The sequence below is a fragment of the Oratosquilla oratoria genome, chromosome 28 (assembly GCF_046742065.1).
Source record: "Oratosquilla oratoria isolate Oo_2021 chromosome 28, ASM4674206v1, whole genome shotgun sequence".
NCBI lineage: Eukaryota > Metazoa > Arthropoda > Malacostraca > Stomatopoda > Squillidae > Oratosquilla > Oratosquilla oratoria.
The window spans coordinates 32,430,435-32,447,246 of NC_134804.1; the positions used below are offsets into that span (position 1 = coordinate 32,430,435).

The window sequence follows — 16,812 nt, forward strand, 5'->3', positions numbered from 1 at the left end:
TCACAGTGAGCGTCGAAAATAATTTTAACATGGTAAAATTCTCGACCACCATGACTGTAGATTAGCTTAAGTTGAATAGGAAAAGTCATGTGCATTTCGTCGTGAGTCACAGTCACGATGACTGTAGATTAGCTTAAGTTCTATAGGAAAGGTCATGTTCATTTCGTCCTAAGTCACAGTGAGCGTCGAAAATAATTTTAACATGGTAAAATTTTCGACCACCATGATTGTAGATTAGCTTAATTTGAATAGGAAAAGTCATGTTCATTTCGTCCTGAGTCACAGTGAGCGTCGAAAATAATTTTAACATTTTAAAGTTCTCGACCACCATGACTGTAGATTAGCTTAAGTTATATAGGAAAGGTCATGTTCATTTCGTCCTGAGTCACAGTCAGCGTCGAAAATAATTTTAAGATGGTAAAATTCTCGTTCACCATGATTGTAGAATGGCTTAAGTTGAATAGGAAAAGTCATGTTCATTTCGTCCTGAGTCACAGTCACCATGACTGTAGATTAGCTTAAGTTAAATAGGAAAAGTCATGTTCATTTCGTCCTGCGTCACAGTCACCATGACTGTATATTAGTTTAAGTTGAATAGGAAAAGACATGTTCATATCGTCCTGAGTCACAGTGAGCGTCGAAAACAATTTTAACATGGTAAAATTCTCGACCACCATGACTGTAGATTAGTTTAAGTTGAATAGCAAAAGACATGTTCATTTAGTCCCGAGTCAGTGAGCGTCGAAAATAATTTTAACAAGGTAAAATTCTCGACCACCATGACTGTAGATTAGCTTAAGATGAATAGGAAAAGTCATGCTTATTTCGACCTAAGTCACAGTCACCATGACTATAGTTTAGCTTAAGTTGCATAGAAAAAGTCATGTTGATTTCGTCGTGAGTCACAGTGAGAGTCGAAAATAATTTTAACATGGTAAAATTCTCGCCCACCATGACTGTAGATTAGCTTAAGTTGAATAGTAAACTTGATGTGCATTTCGTCGTGAGTCACAGTGAGTGTCGAAAATACTCTTAACATGGTAAAATTCTCGACCACCGTGACTGTAGATTAGCTTAAGTTTATTTCGTCCTGAGTCACAGTGAGCGTCAAAAATAATTTTAACATGGTAAAATTCTCGAACACCATGACAAGATTAACTTAAGTTGAATAGGAAAAGTCAGGTTCATTTAGTCCTGAGTCACTGCAACCATGACTATAGATTAGCTTAAGTTGTATAGGAAAAGTCATGTTCATTTCGTCCTGAATCACAGTGAGCGTCGACAATAATTTTACCATGGTAAAATTCTCGACGACCATGACTGTAGATTAGCTTAAGTTGAATAGGAAAAGTCATGTTCATTTCGTCCTGAGTCACAATCAGCGTCGAAAATAATTTTACCATGGTAAAATACTCGACTACCATGACTGTAGATTAGCTTGAGTTGAATAGGAAAAGTCATGTTCATTTCGTCATGAGTCACAGTCACAATGACTGTAGATTAGGTTAAGTTGAATAGGAAGAGTCATGTTCATTTCGTCCTGAGTCACAGTCAGGGTCGAAAATAATTTTAACATGGTAAAATTCTCGACCACCTTGACTGTAGATTAGTTTAAGTTGAATAGGAAAAGTCATGTTCATTTCGTCCTGAGTCACAGTGAGCGTCGAAAATAATTTTAACATGGTAAAATTCTTGACCACCATGACTGTAGATTAGCTTCAGTTGAATAGGAAAAGTCATGTTCATTTCGTCCTGAGTCACAGTGAGCGTCGAAAATAATTTTAACATGGTAAAATTCTCGACCACCATGACTGTAGATTAGCTTAAGTTGAATAGGAAATGTCTTGTTCATTTCGTCGTGAGTCACAGTGACCGTCGAAAATAATTTTAAGATGGTAAAATTCTCGTTCACCATGATTGTAGAATAGCTTAAGTTGAATAGGAAAAGTCATGTTCACTTCGTCCTGAGTCACAGTCAGCGTCATTTTTTTAACAAGGTAAAATTCCCGACCACCGTGACTGTAGATTAGCTTAAGTTAAATAGGAAAAGTCATGTTCATTTCGTCCTGAGTCACAGTGAGCATCGAAAATAATTTTAACATGGTAAAATTCTCGACCACCATGACTGTAGATTAGCTTAAGTTGAATAGGAAAAGTCATGTTCATTTTGTCCTGAGTCACAGTGAGGGTCGAAAATAATTTTAACATGGTAAAATTCTCTACCACCATGACTGTAGATCAGCTTAATTTGAAAAGGGAAAAGTCATGTTCATTTTGTCATGAGTCACAGTCACCATGACTGTAGATTAGCTTAAGTTGAATAGGAAAAGTCATGTTCATTTCGTCCTGAGTCACAGTGAGTGTCGAAAATAACTTTAACATGGTATTATTCTCGACCACAATGACTGTAGATTAGCTTAAGTTGTATAGGAAAAGTCATATGCATTTCGTCCTGAGTCACATTCAGCGTCGAAAATAACTTTAACATGGTAAAATTCTCGACCACCATGACTGTAGATTAGCTTCAGTTGAATAGGAAAAGTCATGTTCATTTCGTCATGAGTCACAGTCACCATGACTGTAGATTAGCTTAAGTTGAATAGGAAATGTCATGTTCATTTCGTCCTAAGTCACAGTGAGCGTCGAAAATAACTTTAACATGGTAAAATTCTCGACCACCATGACTGTAGATTAGCTTAAGTTGAATAGGAATAGTAAGGATCTTTTTCGTACTGAGTCACAGTCAGCGTCGAAAATAATTTTAACATGGTAAAATTCTCGACCACCATGACTGTAGATTAGCTTCAGTTGAATAAGAAAATTTATGTTCATTTCTTCTTGAGTGACAGTGAGCGTCGAAAATAATTTTAACATGGTAAAAGTTTCGACCACCATGACTGTAGATTAGCTTAAGTTGAATAGGAAAAGTCATTTTCATTTCGTCCTGAGTCACAGTCACCATGACTGTAGATTAACTTAAATTGAATAGGAAAAGTCATGTTCATTTCGTCCTAAGTCACAGTGAGCGTCGAAAATAATTTTAACATGGTAAAATACTCGACCACGATGACTGTAGATTAGCTTAAGTTGAATAGGAAAAGTCATGTTCATTTCGTCCTGAGTCACAGTGAGCGTTGAAAATAATCTTAACATGGTAAAATTCTCGACCACCATGACTGTAGATTAGCTTAAGTGGAATAGGAAAAGTAATGTTCATTTCGTCCTGAGTGACAGTGAGCGTCGAAAATGATTTTAACATGGTAAAATTCTCGACCACCATGACTGTAGATTAGCTTAAGTTGAATAGGAAAAGTCATGTTTATTTGGTCCTGAGTCACATTCACCATGACTGTAGGTTAGCCTAAGTTGAATAGGAAAAGTCATGTTCATTTCGACGTGAGTCACAGTGAGCGTCGAAAATAATCTGAACATGGTAAAATTCTCGACCACCATGACTGTACATTAGCTTAAGTTTAATAAGAAAAGTCACGTTCACTTCGTCTACAGTCACAGTGAGCATCAAAAAATTATTTTAACATGGTAAAATTCTCGACCACCATGACTGTAGATTAGCTTAAGTTAAATAGGAAAAGTCATCTTCATTTCGTCCTGAGTCACAGTCACCATGACTATAGTTTAGCTTAAGTGGAATAGAAAAAGTCATATTGATTTCGTCCTGAGTCACAGTGAGCGTCGAAAATAATTTTAACATGGTAAAATTCTCGACCACCATGACTGTAGATTAGCTTAAGTTGAATAGGAAAAGTCATGTGCATTTCGTCGTGAGTCAGTGACCGTTGAAAATAATTTTAACATGGTAAAATTCTCGACCACCATGACTGTAGATTAGCTTAAGTTGAATAGGAAAAGTTATGTTTATTTCGTCGTGAGTCACAGTTAGCGTTGAAAATAATTTTAACATGGTAAAATTCTCGACCACCAAGACTGTAGATTAGCTTAAGTTGAATAGGAAAAGTCAGATTCATTTCGTCCTGAGTCACAGTCAGCGTCGAAAATAATTTTAACATGGTAAAATTCTCGACCACCATGACTGTAGATTTGCTTCAATTGAATAAGAAAAGTCATCATGTTCATTTCGTCCTGAGTCACAGTGAGCGTCGAGCCTTGTGGCCCTTGACCTGCCGATTTGGCCCAATCTTGCCCCAGAGTAAGATGGATGTGCACAGAGCTCTACGAGGTACACGTGAGGAACCTGGACCCAATGGGATGTGTGTGGGGCTCAGCCAAATTTGAGGCTGTGACTGGGTTTTTGCCCTTACGCCTCTAGCACCTGCACCTTTGGCTTGAGCAGTCTCCAAGTGACATACACAGGAGGCCTTGTGGCCCTTGACCTGTGTGTGAGATAGTGGCCCAATTGGAACTAGTGGCCAATATGACCCAAAAATCTCTCAAGGGGTTTGCCCATGAGTTTTTGAGGGAATTGTTAGGTCTGCCGATTTGGCCCAATCTTTCCCCAGAGTAAGATGGCTGTGCACAGAGCTCTGTGAGGTACATGTGATGAACCTGGACCCAATGGGATTTGTGTGGTGCTCAGCCAAATTTGAGGCTCTGACTGGGTTTTTGCCCTTCCGCCTCTAGCGCTCGCACCTTTGGCTTGAGCGGTCTCCAAGTGATATACATAGGAGGCCTTGTGGCCCTTGACCTATGTGTGAGATACATGTGAGGAACCTGGACCCAATGGAATGTGCATGGGGGCCAGCCAGATTTGAGGCTCTAGTCTGGGATTTTGCCCTTCCACCTGTAGCACCTGATCCTTTAGCTTGAGTGGTCTCTAAGTGATATCCACAGGAGGCCTCGTGGCCCTCGACCTGTTTGTGAGATAGTGGCCCAACCGGAGCTAGTGGCCAATATGACCCAAAAATCTCTCAAGGGGTTTGCCCATGAGTTTTTGAGGGAATTGTTAGGTCTGCCGATTTGGCCCAATCTTTCCCCAGAGTAAGATGGCTGTGCACAGAGCTCTGTGAGGTACATGTGATGAACCTGGACCCAATGGGATTTGTGTGGTGCTCAGCCAAATTTGAGGCTCTGACTGGGTTTTTGCCCTTCCGCCTCTAGCGCTCGCACCTTTGGCTTGAGCGGTCTCCAAGTGATATACATAGGAGGCCTTGTGGCCCTTGACCTATGTGTGAGATACATGTGAGGAACCTGGACCCAATGGAATGTGCATGGGGGCCAGCCAGATTTGAGGCTCTAGTCTGGGATTTTGCCCTTCCACCTGTAGCACCTGCTCCTTTGGCTTGAGCGGTCTCCAAGTGATATACATAGGAGGCCTTGTGGCCCTTTACCTGTGTGTGAGATAGTGGCCCATTTGGAGTCGGTGGCCAATGTGACCCCAAAAATCTCAGAAGGGACCCATGGATTTTTGAGCGAAATCGTTAGGTTTGTTGATTTGGCCAGTGAAATAAGGTTTAGTTTAGAATTTGAATTTCTATTTTTGCAGGCTGTATCTTTGGCCTGAGTGGTCCCCATGGAATTTCCAAAAGGGGTGTTGCACTTGGGAATGACATGTGAAAGGTATTTGAAACACAATCATAGCAGGTTAATTTATTAAATCTCTTCTATGATAATTAACAAATGTAAAGGAAAGCCTGGGTGCACCTTTGACAAAGAATGACAGTTGCTGGCAGCTCACTATAATCAGCACAATACCGAGCAATTATCCATAGTAATTACAGTTGTTATTATCTACTGGTGGCAATAATGCTTAGGTAACTGATAAACTAAACATCTGAATATACCATCTGTAGTATTGAAGAACAGTTGGTGTCTGCCAAAAATAAGACAATTCTGACCTATACCGACCAATGTGAGTCCGATGAATGTGGTGTTGGATCTCCTTTTCAATATTCTAATAAGGCACTCATCGACTTTCCAATCATTCTTTGAGACTCGTACAGTTACAAAAATTTTGAAATATTTTATGCTTCCAGTGACCATTTGTGGTAAAAATCTTTGCCACTATCATGTCAATCAAAAATACCTCGTGAATCAAATAGATGCAGTCATGAAAAGTACAGTATCTTCCCCTCAGCTTGCAAACCGTGACACCAACATATAGTGCCCTTTGTGTGACAGGAAATCATTTGATGGGATAGGAAGATTAAAAATAGTTCCTTGGATCTTTTGAATTGTACAGACACTCAGTTCTATAGACCTATTCAAAGCCTTGCTGTGTGGCCATATATGCACCAGGTTACCCACAAAAATATTAATTCAATACATCAGAAATTTTGTGCCCAAGAGTCTACTTCAAAATAAAAACATAAGCTACTGAGACAACATACAGAGTTGAGGTAACCATTGCAACGATAGTGTCCACTAAAGGGCCAAAGCAAAGATGGATTTAATAGAGCTTTTCTCACATGAAGTTAGTTCAACTTACGATGGATGTTGGCAACAAATACTGACAGAATTGTGGGAAAAATACTTTTGTGAAGAAAACCCTACAATGAAAGTTATGTTTTCCACACTGCAGCTTTGACCTGCATTGCTTAATACATCTCCATTAGGCTCGAATGAACAAACCTTTTCAAAGAAGGCTTTTCCTTACAAAGGTCTCTTTCTTACAATGGCCATGATGCAAAGGGTGTGGGTATAATGCCTAAATTCTTAAATGCAACATGCAGCCAATAAGTGTCTTACCAGCACAGATCCTAGAGTGAGTGATGGAATACAAAAGCTGTGTTTTTTTTAATCAACTTTACGGCTTCATATGGTTAGCAATAACTGTATCTGCTCTAACCTTTGCTTACAGCAGTAACATATCACTTTCTATAATATATGCTATTATTTTTGCATGATATGATAAGGTGTGTACATATATACAGACTACATTAGTTTTATGCAGTCAATAATATTGGGACTCTCGTAACATCCCTGCAGCCCAGTCACACAGCAGTCTTTTAGAAGCAGAGATTGTCACAAAAATCATCTAGCTCCAACTAATCCTCCTTTCTAATTTTCTTATCTATACTTTACTTTGCTGCCTCTCCACTAACTTCCTTTACATGGGGTTTGGGGGGAGGGGGCATTAGTTGAACCCTCCCCCTTTCTTATGTATTTGGGGGGGCTGGATGGACCCATCAGTGATGGCTGGGTTGGTAACCCCATTCATGGGGAGAATCTACCAAAGATAGAAATAGAAATATATATATACATACATAGATATACATATATATATATAGATACATATACATATATATACACATACATATATATACATATGTATATAAAGCATACATATATATGTATACACATATACATACTAATCCTCTAGAAAGGACTGGCAGTTGATACGAGATCTATGCCCTGCCTTCTACTTGCCACCCTTGAGGTATTCATGACCAAAGATGTGTCCAAGGCCATAAATACCAATGCAGAGTCATAGATCTGGAGGGATATTAATTGGAAAAAACCCAATGCATCCTGGCTGCAGGAAGGGTCAGTCATGGCATAGTGGGCCACTGCCTCTTCCAGTTATTAGTGTATGTGTACTTTGTGTGTGTGTGTGTGACGTGTTTTTTTTTTGCTTGCTTCAAGCACAAAGGTACAGTGGTTACTTGTACAATCCTATTAATGTCCATACAAGTGTTTCTACTTATGCCAAGTTATATATAAGTTGTTTGTCTTATTAGGTACATAATTCCAGAGCACAAAGGAGGAAACATTTCCCCTTAACACTTTCTTTTGAAGAAAAAATTTACATACAAAGCAATGCAATGCAGCTGGAAGTGGTTCTGCTGTAGCATGCAGTGCTACAGGTTCTGCTCTAAAAAGCAGAATACTTCTCTCTTTTTTTTCTATAGCAGACACAATGCTGCATGTTCGTTAAAGCACACTGGGTGCTACTGAGTAGCATGTACAATGCTACATTTAAGTCCAGCAATGCCATCAAAAACAACCACCAAAATAATATCTTCCAGGTGAAAAAATCATGAATGAAGATGACAAATATGACTGACTTATGGGTTGTGAAAATATTGATGATGAGATATATTCAACTAATGTGAGACAGAACTAAGGCTAATATTCACAATTATTATTTTCTCGTGGTGTGCAGAAATGACTAAACAGACAGAAATTAAATTGCCCTAATGTACTACCTACGGGCTTGGCGGCCAATCATTTCCCACTGCCCATTTTGTTAATAAGGTCGTCACAGAGTTGTGTCAGCTCCTGGTTCTCTCTCGACTTGCGGTCAACTCCCTCCTGAAGGGAAATAATCTTCATCTCGGCCTTCTTCAGTAAAGCAGACATTTTGGTGATCTCTTGCTCACTTGATCTTCGCAACTGTTCATATTCCTCATTGGCTCTGGAAAATTAAAAGACAAATCTGATAACTATGAGTTTAAAACATTACCTAAGACAGTTTAGAACCTTATCTAAGACAGACTGCACCTCTAGACAAAGATCCTGATTCCTCAATTCAATATTCAATTCAATAAGTTTATTGTTGATGTACAACAAAGGAGAGAGTTGGGTCTTGCCAACTAACCCCTATACATTTTATGTTTAATTTGTTTGTTACAGTTTTATCAAAAATAAATGTTTATATTATAATATCACAGTTGTATTTAACATTTGAAAGCAAACATTGGATGTTTTTTAACAATTTTAGTTAAGATATCATTATTTATGTAATAGCATATGAGCTCATTGCGGTTCCATTTTGGGCAATACTGAACATAATGTTGTAGTGAATGTCCTCCCGGCCTTGCACATAAAGTGCAGGGCTCAGGTTCAGCTTCCCTGTACACCTCCCAGTAGTATTTATATCCAAGTCTGAGTCTCATAGTGACTAAATCCATTTGGGAACTATGTCTACCATATGGATATTCCTCTGTATTATTTAATACTGCCTTATAATGCCTGCTACTTACACTACCCTTCTCGCAACATTTATCTAGGTCTATATCCATGTTAGCAATAACATTTGTTCTTATTATTGACCTTATATGTTTATATGTGTATTCATTACCAGGAATATTGTTTTACATCTCTAATTGCATTTCGTGCAAGACTATCTGCTTTTTCATTATAATACAATCCTATATGGGATGGTACCCATACAAAATAAATATGTGTATTGTTTCTCTCCAGGTTATATATAATATTTAAACATTTGTTAACAACATCCTGATTCCTTTCACTTCCACTGAACATTTTTGTAACTCACTCATACCTGTCTGGGGTATTGGCTGCTTGTTATTGTGGCAAAGTAGCATGCAGTTGATACTTTTGGGTCTATATGGGGTGCCCCTACGGACCAGAGCCACACATTGTTTTGTCTATGATAGAGGAAAACTCAGTTCATAGAGATATAATGACACTTTTATACTACGACTATCCCTCCGTTATGCTGTCCCCCAACCCCTTGCTGCTGTCCTGTACCAGTTCTCTGAGTATTCATTTTCTGTGGTGGGGGAAAAGAATACTGCCACCAAATATTTCCACTTGGATCGTAAGAGGCGAGAAGAAAGGGACAGGGATTGGGACTAGGCATCCTTCTCCTTGTAGCCCCACAGGGGACATTCCTAAACGAAAAAGTAAAGGCATAAGAGTGTCTGGGAGTATTCCGACCAGCACCCTAAGGTTTGGGTCTTTTAATGTGCGTGGATGTGGTACAGATGAGAGTAAAAGGGAAGAGATAGGTAGTATGTTTGTGAGAAGAAAGATGGATGTGTTGGCTTTGAGTGAAACCAAGTTGAATGGGAAGGGTGAGTGTAAGTGGGAGGTTATCAGGAGTGAAGAGAGGGCGAGGGAGGGAAGGGGTGGCTATTCTAGTAGGTGAAGAGATAGGTAAACGGGTAGTGGAATGGAAGGAGGTTTCCTCAAGGATAATGTGGATGAAGGTGAAACTGGGAAAGGAGATGTGGGTCTTTGTAAGTGCATATGGGCCTGGCAGTAAGAAGAGTATAGAAGAAAGGGAGGCCTTTTGGATAGATTTAAATGAGTGCATAGAGGATTTAGGGAGAAATGTCAATGTAATAGTACTGGGAGACCTTAATGCTAGGGTAGAAAATGGTCCAATTGATGGGGTAGTTGGGAAATGTGGAGTTCCAGGAAAGAATTGTAGTGGAGAGTTGATGGTGGAAATGTGTCTAGAAAAAGAGTTGATGATAGCAAATACAGTGTTTCGGAAGAAAGTCAAGCATAAGTACACATGGGAGAGGGTGGTGGATGGAAGGGTGGTAGATAAAGCGTTGATGGATTATGTGGTAAATAGGATTAGGATAGGAAGAGTTAAGGGTGTACATGTGCTAAGGGGAGAGGGTGGGGGAATATCAGATCATTTTTTGGTGGAAGATAAGTTGAGAGTGGAGGATAGATGGAGAAAGAGGAAAGGGACAAAAGGTAGGGAGGTGCTTAGAGTGAACTCTTTAAATGAAAAGGAGAAGGAGTACAAGAAGAAGCTGAAGGAGGAGTGGGAAGGATTGAAGGATAGATTAGAGCTAGGTGTGGAGGAGGAATGGGGATGGTTCAAGGAGGGAGTCACACAGTGTGCAAAGATGGTGTGTGGAACAAGAAGGACAGGAGGAAATAGAAGGAAGGGGAGCGAATGGTGGGATGAGGAAACAGAAGGTTGTAGAAGAGAAGAAGCGAGCTTTCACAGATTGGTTACAAAATAGGGCGAGGGAGTCATATGAGAGGTACAAAGAAAAGAAAAGAGAAGTAAAGCAAAAGGTAAAGGAGGCAAAGAGGAAAGCAGATGTGAAGTGGGTAAGAGTATGACAGAAAATTTTGAAAGTAATAAAAAGATGTTTTGGAAAGAAATTAAGAGAGGAAGAGGAGGCGAATCAAGTAGAGAAGGAAAAGGTAAAAGGTGCAGATGGAGAGATGATAATGGAAAGAGAAGGCAGTAAGGGGAAGATGGGCAGAATATTTTAGGGAGTTTGCTAAATGTGAAGGAGGATAGGGAGGGAAAGATAGTTGCAGTGGGAAATGCTATGATAATGACCGTGATGAGTGAGGAAAATGGAGGAGAAATAAGGAAGGATGAAGTGAAGGCAGTTGTCAAGATGATGAAAGCAGGTAAGGCACCTGGTCTGGATGGATGCCATGCAGAATGTCTAAAAAAAGGAGGTACAGTGATGGTGGACTGGCTGGTGAGGTTATTTAATGTTTGCTGGAGAGAAGGTAGAGTGCCGGAGGACTGGAGGAGTGCCTGTATAGTTCCACTTTACAAGGGAAAAGGGGACAAGTGTGAATGTAGTAGTTTCAGAGGGATTAGCTTGTTAAGTGTAGTTGGGAAGGCTTATGGGAGGATCTTGATTGAGAGGATTATGAGAGGAACAGAGGGAGTAATTGGTGAGGAACAGTGTGGATTTAGGACAGGTAGAGGTTGTGTAGATCAGATCTTTGTGGTAAGACAGATATGTGAAAAAGCTATAGGAAAAGGTAAGGATGTTTTTTGGGCTTTTTAGGGATCTGGAAAAGGCTTACGCTAGGGTAGACAGAAAGGCACTGTGGGAGGTAATGCAGATATATGGGATCAGGAGGAAAGCTTCTGGGAGCTGTCAAGAGTTTTTTATGAGAGTAGAAGAGCTTGTGTCAGGATGACAAAATGGAGAGTGAGTGGTTCGAGGTAAAGGTTGGACTTCGTCAAGGATGCGTTATGTTGCCCTTGCTGTTCAACTTATACATGGATGGGGCGGTGTGAGGGGTAAATGCAAGGGTAGTGGGTCAGGGATTGGAGATGGTTAAAGAAAATGGAGAAAAGTGGGAGGCGAGCCAGCTGTTGTTTGCAGACGGACACTGCGCTTGTGGCAGGATCGGAGGAGGGATTGAGGAAGTTGGTGACAGAGTTTGGGAGAGTATGTGATAGAAGAAAGCTAAAGATAAATGTGGGTAAAAGTAAGGTGATGAGATGTACAAGGGTGAAAGTGGCGGTAGACTGGAAGTGAACATTAAGGGAGAGCGACTGGAGGAGGTGGAGTGAAGGTGGAGGTAGAATGTAGATTGAGAGAAGCGAGTAAATGCCTTGGTGAATTGAAGATTGTAATGAGGAATAGACATTTGGGAATGGATGCTAAGAGGAGACTGTATGAAGGAGTGATTGTGCCAACAGCACTGTATGGGGCAGAAACATGGAACATAAGAGAGGAGTTTGAATATGTTTGAGATGAGGTGTCTGAGAAGTATGATAGGAGTGAAAGGGAGTTTGGGAGATAGGGTTGATGAAAGAGTATTAGGATGGTTTGGACACATGGAAAGAATGAGTGAAGACTAGTAAAAGAGGTATGGAAGGCAGATGTGGAGAGAGTGAACATGAGGGGACGTCCTAGGATGAGGTGGATGGATGGGGTGAAGGGGGCTTTGGGGAAGAGGGGAATGTCTGTTGAGGAAGGATGGGAGAGGACAGAAGACAGGGGTGAATGTAAATTGGTTGTATATGGGTGATGTTGTGATGCATGAGGTGGAATGTGTTGGGGGATGTGGGGTGAGGTAGTATGTGTGAGCAAAATTTGACGCAGCCCTAAGGGATTTCTCCCCATCTTCTCCTTTTCTGCATGGGGGGACAGAGAGGGGGGGGGGTCGCCGATTTAATGAAACGACCTTGCTGTGTCTTGCGACACTGCTTCTGACCCTGGGCAGTGGACAAGGTGCAAGGATGACCCGTCATCCAGGAGGTGCTAAGATAAGAGGGAGGGTGGAGGGGTGTGGAGTGTATTCAGGGATGGAATGGGTGGGAATGATTCTATGCCTTTTCCTTTTTGGCTACCTCCCTTGTAAGGGGGAAAAAGCCTTGGTATATGTATGTATATACTCATTACCTAAACATCAATTTATTATTATTTACTATTTACCTGTTTGTTTATTATTTAACTATACCTATGCATTTATTTATGTATTTTATTTGTTATTTACATTATTATAGTTTTTATTTATTGTTTTATTATTAATATGATTTTTTTTCGCATCCGACCTAGATATGGATCAAAATCTATGATGCGAACTAGAATCTTATTTTTACCCTGCGCCTATGGTCTATCTATATACCAAATGCTTTATCCCCCTTACCTGGGAAGGTAGCCAAGTCAAAAGGCAAGTACCCACTCCCATCCACCATGCTTTCTTCCCTCTCATCTTAGCTCCTCAAGGATGATGGGTCATCCCTATATCCCTTCCAATGTCCTGGGTCAGAAGCAAGGCAGCAAGACACAGTGCATCCACAGCAAGGCCACTTCACTTAATCAGGAAGCACCCTGTTCCCTCATGCAGAAAAATAGAAGACAGGGAGTCAAAACATCATTCATACATAACCACTCACTTACCGCCCCCCTCCTCTCCCTTATCACAGAATCATCTATGCAAAGCCATTCTCCACTCACCCCTATCTTCTTCCTCCCTTCCTTGTTCAACTTCCCTTTCACCCCATCCATCTCATTCTCAGTCATCCCCTTATGTTTACTCCACCTCTGCCTTCCATTCCTCTTTAATTTTATTTCACCCATTCTTTCCATGTGTTCGAACCATCACAATACTCTTTTGTCAACTCTGAATGCCATCTCTTTTCCACCTCTGCTCTCCTTCTCATTTCTTGCTCTTCCTACCATATTTCTCGGACATTTCATCCCAAACACATTTCAAAATTTCCTCTCTGCCTTTCTTAAATTCAATGCCTCTGGCCCATACAGTGTTGTTGGGACAATCACCCCTTCTCTGTGCCTATGGTAAAGTCTTATTAAAGTTTCATAATTTGAGGTGCAGTGATTTCAAGGAGGAAGAGGAAGAAGAGGAAGAGGAGGAAGAAGAGGAGGAAGAAGAGGAGGAGGTAGAGGAAGAGGAGGAGGAAGAAGAGGAGGAAGAAGATGAAGAGGAGGAGGAAGAGAAAGAAGAAAAAGAGGAAGAGGAAAAAGAAAAATTAAATGATAAGAATACGGATATATCTGAGAATGTATAAAACTACGTACTGTTGAATCCTCTCCTCTGCATGTTTCTGTAGTTCCATCATCTTTTGTTCTTGCTTCTGTAATTTGGTTTCATAGTCCTGCCACGGCTCCTCTCAGGTTTCTTCATTCCTTCGCAATGTATCCACAACCTGCTTGGTTTCTCTCATATTTCCTGTAAAGGCATTAATACCATTATTCATCTAATACTGGATGCTGAAGTTTAGAGTAAATCTATTGTTCCATAAATTTCTTGAGTGGATGTGGGGTGATTGATGTGTAATGAAGCAATGGGGTCTGACAAGTTTTGAAGACAGATGGGAGATTATTGTCTCCGATATCCATCTTGTAAGACCATCATTTGTACCTATTGCTAGTCCTTGCTGAAGAGGTTAACAATGAATTGGAACTATAGTGATGCCCCCTCAGCTGAGTAGAAATGTTTGGGAATAACTTACCTATGAACATCTGAGAATGCAGCCTCCACATTGGCAAGGTCCTGCAATGCTTGATTGCGCTCCATTTCAACTGCACGCAATTTCTCGTCACTGGTAGCATTTTCTTTTTCCTTTTCTGCAACCAAGGAGGACAACATACTCTTGTACTGCCCAACCATCTTGAGCAGTGCATCTCGTGACTGTGTTAGCTCGTCAACATTACCCTGTAATTCCGCCATTTGCTTTTGTTCACTCTTCATACTGTGTCGTAACTGTTTTTCTTTCTCACCTGCTGATAACTCAACTCTTAACAACTTATCTTCAAACTGCAGCTCTTGTTGTTTCAACAGCTCTTCCACCTGAAGGAAATAGAGGGAAAAGAGTTACTACAAATCTTGTGTAAAAAGACATAAGAGGAATCCAAGAAATATGATAAATTGAAAGAGCCTCTTGTAAGGAAACCCAGGGCCTGACCAGCTCACTATCTGAATACTAAATAAATACAGAAAATTGGAGGACAAGATCCATAGTCTGCTGGTGAGTAAACTAGTAGAAGGAAGAGCCTTAGGACTTGAAGAGGGTCAATGTAGTATCAATTTACAAGAGGAAATAGCAGAAACTTCTGATTGAAGACCAATGTTCCTGACCAGCATCATCACTAAATTAGGCGAGATATTTGTGAATGACTGATGTGCAAGATATTTAAAGAAAAGATATTTGGAGTATGTGTTTCTAATCTGTTAAGTTCATCTCATTAGTGATCAATGTGCTATAAGAGATACCTGATCTGATTGTGTGTATCTATATCTGAGGAAAGTCTTTGACAAGATACCTCACAAAATCCTAATGTAATGGAGGAAGTAAAGGAAGCCCCTTCAAATGAATTAGAGACCTACTCGAGGACTGACACATGAAGATAGTAATACAAGACAGGATGTCAAGATGAATAATAATACCTGTTGATTTGAGTTCCAGAATGTGGCAATACTCCTTGACCCTTTGTACAGATCTCTCTGGGAGAAAACTTTGAAATGATGTCTGTATTATATTAGTGTGAGGCTGTTACTATGAGGAGGGGAGTAGTTGTTGATCGTTAGTTCTTGTGTGAAAAAAATGGACGGAATACAGTAAATTTTGAAAGAGATGCAGACTCTGGGCTACAACCCAGATGGAGATAAGAATCTTTATGAATTTTAACAATGGCAGCAGGGTTACGATTTTCTTTGATGTCTATCTCACAGGATCACCTTGTGCAGGTACCCATCACTACTCCCTGTCAGAGGAAAGTGATAAGTAGAATCTCATAGGGTGTAGTAGAATTTATTCACTGATAGCTACGCTTCTACTCTTGTTGACAATACTGAACAAAAAAGATGGAGTAATAGAGGTGGTAAAAGAGATTTATGGAAGGCAGCAGAATGGACGGGTAGAAGTAGTTAAAAGTGATCAGGAGTTTTTTTTTTTTTTTTTTTTTTTTTAAAGTTTAAGTTTGTTGTAGTTAAAAGTGATCACATTCTTTTTTCAGAAAGTACAAGTTTTAGTTATTCATCAGTTTAAAAACAATTCAATGATAAAAATGTATGGGGGACAGTTGGGGAAGTCTATGGATGTCATCGTTTCACATGGGTAGGGGTAGGGGTGGGGGTGGGAGTGTGCCTCTAACTTGGCTACCTCCTTTAAGAGCGGGAAGAGGCCTTTAGTATATAGATAGATCTTAACACATACTGAGGTAATCATGACAAGCCATTTCTTACCTGAGCTGAGCTCATATACCCTGACGGCACTGAAGTTTTGCCACGTCCAGAGTTATTATTATTCTTGTGCTCTGCAGACTCATTAGATCGAGGAGTGGGGCTGCTTGTGCCTTCTGGTGCTGATCTCTCTTCCCGTGGAGGGGACCTTCTTTCAGGTGGTGGTGATGCCTGAAGATTGGGCCAACTATGAGTACAATGCTTAACATTTCACATAACCACAAACCTCAAATAACAAATATAACTATTTTTCTTTTAACTTGTGGGGAGCCAAAAACAAATAACAGTTACAGTAACATAAACAAGGGTTTGAGTTTCAATATGACACTGAAAGATCAGTGAGATACATACAAATGACAAAAAATGGGAGTAAAATTTCATAACAGGCAGAGAATGCAGAGTAACAAGACAAGCTCCTCATAACGTAAAAAAGTACAACATTGTTCTCCAAGGTGCAATTTTTTTGCCAATACCATAAAACCTTTTCACACAAGACCTCAGGCCCAAGACCACATGAAACACAAAATTGAACTAAACAGTACATAACCAAGCCACAATTCTCACAACACCTGTCCCTATATTCTGTAGTCCTTTCTGAACTTAAGTGATTATTTTTACTTTAACTTTGCTGCTTCTATGCAACTACATTCATCTTTAAGGCATCCCCCAATTAGTAGATTATAACTTCTTTTTATTACTCCCCTTCCATACTTT

The 16,812-nt window shown here is 40.1% G+C and overlaps 2 protein-coding genes across 2 annotated transcripts; both read right to left on the reverse strand.

Annotated features, from left to right (window-relative positions):
• Nucleotides 1–5,552: 5,552 nt before the first annotated feature.
• LOC143040294 (transforming acidic coiled-coil-containing protein 3-like) lies at nucleotides 5,553–14,010 on the reverse strand. Its single transcript, XM_076211147.1, has 2 exons — nucleotides 13,935–14,010; nucleotides 5,553–8,332 (listed from the first exon to the last, which is right to left on the reverse strand). Exons 1-2 carry the CDS (start codon nucleotides 13,973–13,975, stop codon nucleotides 8,143–8,145), a joined length of 231 nt encoding a protein of 76 aa, XP_076067262.1. The 5' UTR covers nucleotides 13,976–14,010; the 3' UTR covers nucleotides 5,553–8,142.
• Nucleotides 14,011–14,029: 19 nt separating this feature from the next.
• On the reverse strand, nucleotides 14,030–16,457 carry LOC143040295 (uncharacterized). Its single transcript, XM_076211148.1, has 3 exons — nucleotides 16,102–16,457; nucleotides 14,369–14,706; nucleotides 14,030–14,085 (listed from the first exon to the last, which is right to left on the reverse strand). Exons 1-3 carry the CDS (start codon nucleotides 16,114–16,116, stop codon nucleotides 14,037–14,039), a joined length of 402 nt encoding a protein of 133 aa, XP_076067263.1. The 5' UTR covers nucleotides 16,117–16,457; the 3' UTR covers nucleotides 14,030–14,036.
• Between the last annotated feature and the right edge of the window lie 355 nt (nucleotides 16,458–16,812).